This window comes from Drosophila subpulchrella, unplaced genomic scaffold (genome assembly GCF_014743375.2).
Source record: "Drosophila subpulchrella strain 33 F10 #4 breed RU33 unplaced genomic scaffold, RU_Dsub_v1.1 Primary Assembly Seq55, whole genome shotgun sequence".
NCBI classification, from domain to species: Eukaryota; Metazoa; Arthropoda; class Insecta; order Diptera; family Drosophilidae; genus Drosophila; species Drosophila subpulchrella.
In genome coordinates, this window is record NW_023665692.1 from 997,018 (window position 1) to 1,006,835 (window position 9,818).

At 41.3% G+C, this 9,818-nt stretch overlaps 1 protein-coding gene across 1 annotated transcript; it reads right to left on the reverse strand.

Annotated features, from left to right (window-relative positions):
* Positions 1-8,461: 8,461 nt before the first annotated feature.
* On the reverse strand, positions 8,462-9,542 carry LOC119562541 (RNA-binding protein 33-like). Its single transcript, XM_037875737.1, has 2 exons — positions 8,980-9,542; positions 8,462-8,828 (listed from the first exon to the last, which is right to left on the reverse strand). The coding sequence occupies exons 1-2, from the start codon at positions 9,540-9,542 to the stop codon at positions 8,462-8,464; spliced, it is 930 nt and encodes a 309-aa protein (XP_037731665.1).
* Between the last annotated feature and the right edge of the window lie 276 nt (positions 9,543-9,818).

Genomic DNA, 9,818 nt, shown 5'->3' on the forward strand with positions numbered 1-9,818 from the left:
AATTACTGGGGAAATGTTGCCTTATATACATGGACGACATCGTGGTATTCTCAACATCGTTGCAAGAGCACATCACAGACTTACAGAAAGTTTTTAAGAAACTTACAGAAGCCAATTTCAAATTGCAATTAGACAAGACAGAATTTTTAAGGAAAGAGGTGGAATATTTAGGACACGTAGTAACTCAGCAGGGGATTTAACCAAACCCGGGGAAAATCGAAGCAATTAAGAAATTCGAAATTCCCAAGACTAGGAAGCAGATTAAATCTTTCTTAGGCTTACTAGGGTACTACAGAAAATGTATAAGAGATTTCGCGGCTATAACAAAGTCCATGACAAGACAATTAAAAGGGAAGAAGGCTGTACAGGTAGATCAGGAGTACACAGAAACATTTGTGGTATGCAAAACCTTATTATGCAATGACCCGATTTTGCAATTTCCCGACTTTGAAAAACCATTCATCCTTACCACGGATGCCAGAAATTATGCGATTGGAGTCGTCTTATCCCAGGGAAATGTGGGAATAGATAGGCCAATAGCATATACTTTATCAGGAGTAAAAGTAAATTACGGGACTATAGAAAAAGAAATGCTTGCCATTGTTTGGGCAGTTATGCATTTTAGGCGTTAAATGTTTGGCACTAAATTCAGAATAGTCACAGATCATAGGCCATTACCTTGGCTAATGAGTGTCAAGGAGTCCGATTCTAAGCTCGTGAGATGGAGACTCCAAATGTTGGAGTACGATTACGAGATAGTGTATAAGAAAGGTTCTTTGAACGTAGTGGCGGACGCACTAAGCAGAATCCAACCAGAGCTTAACGTGCTGGAGAATGCCTCAGAAGTAGCAACAAACGGAGAGGCGATTCACTCCGCGGGGGAAGTCCTACAACTTGGATTCCCCATATCAGAAAAACCACTGAATGAATACAATATCCAAGTGGTTGTAGAGGAAGGAAGGGTATCAAGAGTAGCGTAACAAATTCCATTTAGGAATAAACTAAGAATAACCTGGGCAGAAAAAAAGTTTTATGAAGAATCAATTGCCCGTAGATTGAAGGAAATTTTAAAATCTAAAAGGACGGTAGCATTATTAATACCAGAGGACTTGGTAATAACAATCCAAGAGGTATACTGCAAGTATTTTGCTTATAGTAAGTTGTATAAAGCGATAAGATGTACAGTCTTATTGCCAGATATAAGAGAGAAAAATGAACAGGAACAGATAAGAGATTACTCTTCATTTAAAATACTTGTTCGGGATGGGCTGTTCTCTAAACTTCTTTGCCCCAATTTTTGGCCTGCTGATATAATTGTCCACAAGTATATAATAAAAATAGCTCCCTTTCCATGACTTCTTTGTCGGCGCCCTGCTCTGATATAAATTCAAAAAACTATATTTCCTAATTCACTATCAGAATGTTCGGGGGCTTCTTAGTAAACTCTCTACGCTTTATATAAATAGTTCAATTTTTGAGGCCAATGTTATTGTACTCACTGAGACCTGGCTTAACCCATCCGTACACGATAGTGAGATTTTGTCTAATAACTTTTTTGTTTATCGGATGGATCGTCAGACCCGTCGAGGAGGAGGCGTTCTTATTGGAGTCAAATCCAATTTAACTTCTGAGTTTGTTGATATTTCTGAATCATCAGGTATTGAATTTATTTCCGTAAAATTGTCTTTCCCAAAAAGTAACATTTTTGTAACCTGCTCGTATATATCCCCTGGCTCTGAATTTAACGTGTATCTATTGCAAGTGTGCGCCATACATTCTATCTCCGTGTTGCTTGCTGAAACTGACCAACTTATTGTGCTTGGTGACTTTAATCTTCCCAATATCTCTTGGTTGGAGAGTAAGGACTCATTGACAATGATTCCTAGGATGCAAAATGATTTTATTGATGGTCTTGTTAAACTATCTTTGAAGCAAGTTAACAGGATTCCCAATCACATTGGTCATCTTCTTGACTTAATTTTTGTTGTTGATAGTAGCGATGCTGAAGTCAGTCGAATTTCGCCACTATCTTTACCTGAAGATTGTTATCATCCTACCCTTCACCTCTGTATTAATGGATTTTTTAATAATACTAGGACTGCAATAAATGTACAGTCTAGTTTGTGTTTTAAGAGGACTGATTACGGCAGACAAGTGGAATCTTTATCGACAGTAAGCTGGTCCTTTCTAGTTGACCTTCCTGTTGATGATGCAGTTATGTACTTTTATGAGGTCCTTTACCGTCTATTTGATGAACATGTCCCTCTTTCCTCCATGAAGAATTCATACAGCTCTCCATGGTTTACCCGTCAACTATCTTATTTAAAGAATAAAAAAACCAGACTATTTAAATGGTTCAAAATATCCGGCTTACAGACAGACTTCACCAAATATAGTTCAACTAAGGTGGAATTTGTCCAGTACAATTCTGATTGTTACAAAAAATACCTGCCTCGTTGTAAGCGCGATTTCAAAAGTAATCCTAAGCTTTTCTTTTCTTTCGTCAATTCTAAACGGAAATCTAACTGCTTCCCACCCTCTCTTTTTCTCAATAATAATGTAGCATCTGATGATAATGATATTTCCAACTTATTCGCAGACTTTTTTCAATCGACATATACGAAATGCAATAGTGTCATTAATAAAGATTATCCATACCCACTACCTCATTTTAACTCTATCTTCAAGCCAGTGATTGATGTATCTGATGTTCTTCAGAGTCTTAATACTCTCAAGCTCTCATTTTCACCGGGTCCTGACAGAATACCAAGTTGTATACCTAGGAATTTTTCATCCTATCTTGCTCTTCCCTTAACATTGATATTTAATCTGTCCCTAAGTCAATGTAGATTTCCATCCATATGGAAGGAATCCTTTATTATCCCATTGTTTAAAAAAGGGAACAAGTCCGATATCTCAAACTATCGTGGTATTGCTAAACTCAGTTCTATTCCTAAACTTTTTGAAAAAATTATTACCTGTCAGTTGCAGCATCATTGCAGGTCTATTATTTCACCTTGTCAGCATGGCTTCACTAGATGTCGCGCTACATCTACAAACCTACTTGAATTTACGTCTTTAATTACTAGAGGTTTTCTGACACATCATCAAACTGATGTGATTTATACCGATTTCTCTAAAGCTTTTGATTCAGTGAACCATGGGATTCTTATTTATAAATTATCCCTTTTAGGTTTTCCACCCAACCTACTAGAGTGGACATTTTCCTACCTTTCTAATAGAACTCAACTGGTCTGTTTTAATAATAAAATTTACAAAATAATATATGTTACTTCTGAAGTGCCACAGGTTAGCCACCTGGCCCCTTTACTTTTTAAATTAATGATTAATGATCTACCTTATGTCATAAAATCATCAACAGATTTAATGTATGCAGATGATATCAAGCTATGTTTGTCCATGTGTTTACCTTATTCATATAATAACCTTCAATAAGATCTTGATTGTTTGTATACGTGGTGCATGATTAACATGTCGAGTTTGAACTATTCTAAATGTAACTTTATGACCTTTTATCGTTGTAATCCATCTCTGTATTCTTATTCTATCGGAAATAACGATCTTGAACGTATTTTTTCTGTTCAGGATCTTAGCGTTCTATTTGATCATAAACTTAGTTTTAAAGACCATATATCTACTATAGCTAACAAAGCCAGAAGTCTCCTGGCGTTTATGAAGCGTTGGTCAAGGGAGTTTGATGATCCATACACAACAAAGCTTTTGTATGTTTCTCTTGTTCGTCTGTCAATGGAATATTGCTCGTGTATATGGTCACCTCAAATTAGCTGTTACCAATATATGTTAGAGTCCGTTCAAAAACAATTCCTTTTATTTGCTTTGAGAGGTTTAAACTGGGACACAGGAAGTCAATTGCCCTCTTATCATGCGAGGTTGCGCCTGCTGGACTTACCAACCCTGAACCATCGTAGAAAGTGTCATGGAGTTATGTTTTTGCGTAAATTAATTAATGGTGATGATGACTCTCCCTTCCTTCCTAGTTCCCTCAACTGAAATGTACCCTGTAGAACAGTTCGTCGTTTTCGTCCGTTAACCCTGCCAATTTGTAGATCCAATTATGCCCTTTATGATCCTTTTCGGGTTCTTTGTGACGACTATAATGCACTGTGTCACGTCTTACTGTTTGATAGCCCTAATGCAAATTATTATGATAAACTTATGTATTTTCTATTTTCCAATAATTTGTAAATTTCTATGTTACTGGCCATTCTATGTGAGCATGTATTTAAAACTGTCTATTGTTATGTCGTCTTTTTCCATGTCCGCGATTTCGTTTACTTGCCCAAATCGGTTTAGGGCTCCGCGCGTAACAAGCATTGCTTGGTGTCGTAAGGGCCACTTGTTTGTACTGACCATAGTGCATCAACGTCCAAGGAACAAGTCATTTGGGAATACTATGAAAGAAACAATCATAGCGGAATAGAGGAGACCCTAGCACACCTAAAAAGAAGGGTGTTTTTTCCGCATATGAAACAGGCAATAACGCAAACAATTAATAATTGCGATAGTTGCCAAACGCAAAAATACGACAGGAAACCGCACAAGATCAAGTATAGCTTGACAGAGACACCAGGAAGACCCATGGAAATAATACATATAGACTTGAGCTTCGTGAACAAGAAAAATGTATAAACCATCATCGATAAATTCTCAAGATACGCGTGGGGAGCGAAGATCCCAGCAAAAGAAAGCGTGAACATAGTCAAGGCGATAAAAAGCTTCAATGCCTTATCCTTGACCTGTCTAAGGATTATTGTAGGCAGTACGAATTGGAACTGCATACAACTTCCTTCCAGCAGTCGTCGAGCAATTCCACGGTCGAAAGGTTGCATTCCACGGTTACAGAGATATACAGACTAATAAGCGAAGTAAAGAAAACAAACAGACTAGAAATCAGACATGAGGAAGTACTGGATGAGGCATTCATAACATACAACAACGCTATTTGTTCAGCTACAAAACTAACACTGCAAGAGTTGGTCACGGGCAGAACGCATAATTTTCTGAATAACGTATCATCAAAATCAATGAGTTCCAAGCCGAATTATATCCATAGATAAAAGAAAGGGTGGAACAGCAAAAGAGTAGAAGAATAGAAGCAGCGAATGCAGATAGACAAGACCCAAACCCGGTAGAGGCAGGACATATAATATTCAGAAAAGAGAACAGGAGAGACAAGACACAAGGTGTTGGAGGACAAGGGCTTAACACTAACATCAACTAAGCAGAAAATTCACAAGGAAAAGATTAGAAGACTAACTAAACCTAATGAACAATGATAATTGCAGGTGGTCAATGACCATGGCCACAGAAAAGAGATTCGAGATCCGGCCATTACAAGGAGGCGAACCATTAGCACAAATCAACTTAGGAAGGAAAGCAAGAGGGCTAATTAATGGGTTAGGTTCGGTTGTCAAGTCCATAACAGGAAACTTAGACGCAGAAGATGCAGTAAGGTTAGAAGAAGAATTAAGGAAGATGCAAGAAGAAGAGAGGAGATTAAGAGAGGCCATGAATTCACAGGAAAGGACAGTCAGTAAGTTCAGCATAATGTTTAAGAATTTGACAAAATTTGTAAATGAGGAACAAAGCAGAGTAACCACGTCTGTAAATAATTACAAAAATGGAGTAAGCAAAACGTTTTTAGAAGAAGATAAAAGTATTTATAGATTAGAATACATCGAAAGAATTTCAGTAACAATAGATATGCTCGGGTTGAATTTAAACGATGTAGCAGAAACTTTGTTATAGGCAAAAATGGGATTAATCTCAAAATTTATTTTCGACAAGCAGGAAACATCTAAATGCGTACGAGAACTAGAAGAGCAGGGTATCACTGTGGACGGCAGTACACGTAGTGGCGAAGCGCGCAAGAGAGCGTGCGAAGACAACTACTATATATAGCCCCAGAATTGAAAATCTGCCATTATGGTCCGATCGAGTGATACACCAATCGAAAGGTATCTCAAAAACCAAGAAGATTGCATACCAAGAATTTCGAAATATAGATTTGTTTGGGAGAAAAGGCGGTGAAAGTGTAAAAGTAAAATTTTAGAAAATTGGAGCTGCTGGATACGGTGGGGCTAAAAACCCCCAGCTGTTTAGCTAGTTTTGTTTTTGCTGAAAATACGCGTCGAATGACACCTCATTTGTTGAAATCCGATGTCCCGTTCAAAAGTAATTAAAAAAACAACATTTTCTTCTTCTTCCCAAAATGAAAATGTTTGTCCCTTTGTTTGTGGGTTTGTATGCATCCCATCTTAGTTTTAGGGTTTTGGAAACCCTATGGGTGTATAAAGTAGCTTGAAATAGAAAACGTTTGTTCTACGACTTTTGGTAAAACCCGCTAGTTTAGCGGAAAAAAAAAGCCAGATTAAAAATGCTTATAGTATCTAAACAACTAATGCTACAGAAACGTGGTATATATCTCTGAAAAGATAAATTAATTTGCTAAATACTCTTTACATAGTAAAATTGTCTAAATGTATTAGATTTAGAGTTGTGACAAAAAAATATATTTTAAAACCATTTTTTGACTATTTTCTCAAAATTGACTCGAACGATTCCTTAATAAATTTTAAATCATATAGCCCTTGAGATTCCTCAACTTTCAATCTATAAATCTTTTTGCCCTAAAAATTACCGTTTGGAGGATATTAAGCGATAAAAAGTGCAACTCGTTTCAGCTCAGTATACGAAATATTTCATACTTATTGGAATAAACAAGAAAAAACCAATTTGATGAAAAATATTCTTATTAGATTTTTTCAAACGAAAAATCTGTTGTGGTTTTAGGGTCCTTTACTTGCATGAAGCTAACGAAATAGAAACGACAGATTTCTCTTGGAATCTCAAACTATACAGCCCTTAAGATTCCAAACATGTGCTATTAAAATAGGTAATTGAAGCGATAAAACTTGTTGTGCCTAATTTAAGGTGGCGTTCAGCTTAGATTAGCCAAGCCGTACGGGGACCACTCCTAGTCATGGCATTGAGCTTCTTAAACTCTTGTGAAAAAAAAAACTTCTGATATCAAACAAAAAACACCTCTTAACGAGGTAAAAAGTAATGGCGAACGCGCCCTTAACAAAAATTTCTGATATCAACAATTGTGACGAAAAATGATATTACATTCGATAAGATAAATAAACTATATTAAATTTATGTATTCGGCACGCTACAACAGAAAATTTACGTGAAGGTAAATAAATTTTTACTGTTGCGGGCCGATATCATAAATTTAATATAGTTTCTTTATTTCATCGAAGGTAATATCATTTTTCGTCACAATTGTTGATATCAGAACTTTTTGTTAAAGGCGCGTTCGCCACTACTTTTTACCTCGTTAAGAGGTGTTTTTTGTTTGATACAGATAGTATCGGAAGAACACATGTACGTGTTTCTGGAACTTAAAGCGATAATGAATAAGACAGATTTAATATTTGCAATAAAATTACCCATTTTTAAAAAAGGAACGTATTTTTTGTATATAATTATATCATTACCTATGAATAAGACAGAATTTGTAATAACACAAGAATACGTAGTAATTAAAAACGAAGAAATGTATTATTATAAAAACAAATGTCAGAAAATTAGGTATTTATATATATGTAAGAATGACAAAATTGTAAATCAGAAAATGTAAAGTTGCAGACGGACTGTGGAGAGGAGAGAACAGTGAATGGATCGGCATTAATCACATTTAATGAATGCAGAACCATGGTAAACAACGTCCAGTACGAGGCGGTAGAGAGGCTTGGCACGGCAAAGCTTAAACTGGAGATATCTCAAATCGAAGCTATTAAGAAGAATAGAACAACCCAAGAATTGGGAATACACGAGCTAAAGATGGAAGATATCGAAACGAAGCTACAGATCAACAGAATACAAACGGGAACAGCAATACACACAACAACGACGCATACAATGTTAACCGTGTTACTGATAGTGGTTTTGGCCATGGCCTTTTTTTCAAAAGCACGACCACCTTCACACCAGATACACCACTTGCGACGTTCACGCTAACTATTGCTCCAACTGCCACCTTCACACCTACCATCGCTCCATTATGGAGGGGGGAGGAGTTACCGCCTCAGCACTTACCCTCGGCGGTCCCCCACCGAAACTCCTTCGGCAGCCACACAATTAGAACGGCTGACCAAATACCTTGTTGACAATAAAGAACGCCAGGGTAGCACAAATATAACTGCAGCTGGGAACCAAGTCCCACAAATGCATCCGGTCCAATTTCAAGGTTCCTTCCGCTAGGTCAGCATAATTGCATTAAGCTTAAGCATTGAAAAGGCGAATATTAAAATAAAGAAATCAGCTCGCGATTTATCGTCTACCAGCACACTACGTGTATTCTTAATTATTCGGGAGGCTCCCCAACAACCTTGGAAATCCTTACTATTCAGGATCATAACTCGCGCCCATCTCTCCATACGCGCACGCTGCGCCTGCCGCCGCGGATGCGGGCCTCCCTAACCGCCGGTGCCTCCGCGATCCCCTCGAGCCACACGTTCTCCTCGATCTCGCGCCACCGTGTGCCCTCTGGCGCCGACACCGTCCGCGACAATTTCGTGCGTGCCACCACCTCGGACACTTCGGGCGCAGAGTGCTGCCGCTTGAACGAAGGTCGGCCACCTTCCACGGGTTCGGGCCACACCCACGGGTTCGGGCTCCTCGGTTCCAGTCGCGCTCCCTGTCCCTGTTGGCGCTGGCGTCGCCGGCCCGGTGCTTGGCGTCGTCGGTCCGGTGCTCGGTGTCGGTGGGGCCCAATGCTCCTGCGGGTCCTGGGGTCCAGCGGGCTCACCCGGGGAACACTCTCCTCCCAGACTCGATGGCTCCTCCGTCGCCGCCGTCTCCTCCGCGGGTCCCTCCGGTCAGGTCCAGATGACCGTCTGCTGCCGCCACCTTACCCATTCGGCCACGAACGTCCGGGTACTGTGGGCCGCCGGGATGTCCGTCCGGATGTGGTGTCCCATCGGGTCCCCTTGCTGTTGTTGCGGCGGATCGGGTTGTTGCTGCTGGCGTAGCTCGCGTTGTGGCTGCTGTCGATGCTTGGATTGCTGTTGCGCCGGTGGCTGCTCGAGTTGTTCGTATTGCTGCTGCGGTGGTGGCTGCTCGAGTTGTTGCTGCTGTCGTTGTTCGGGCTGCTGCTGCGTTGGTGGCTGCTCGAGCCTCGGCGTGGGTGGTCGTGCTGGCGTCCACTGCGGTGATCCCTCGTACCGCGGTGAGGGTGGAATTTCGGGCAGCCACCGCGATGGTGAGGGCGCCCAGTCTTCTGCCACTTCTGGTGGCGGAATGCAAGGCTCGGGCGCATATCTCGGTGTGGTTTGGACCCCGGGCTCTCCCACAGCTGCTGCTCCTCCTCCTCGGCCGTCCGCAGTTGGGCCTGCCACTCCGGCGACTCCTCCATCTCCTTCAACAGCCGCTCCGCCGTCGCGCCTTGCACTTCTGGCGATACTCCAACGTAGCCGCTGCCACGGACTCGGCATGGCTATTGGGAGCCTGCTGGTCCTGGGGCGGCTCCTCGCTGGCCCATTCGACGTCCGCCGCGCCAGTCGGGATGCGGCCGTCGGTCCGGTTGACGGCCATCGCCGCTGCTCCACCCGCGAGTCTTCCACCAACTCGACGTCGCTATCGGAGCTGATGACCGGCTCGGGAACGCCCCGCCCAGAGATCCGCCGCGAGGTTCGGGTAGGCCGGGCCGTCGACCATCCTTGCCCCGGGCTGGATCCTCCGGACGGCTGGTGGGCAGCCATCATCCTGCG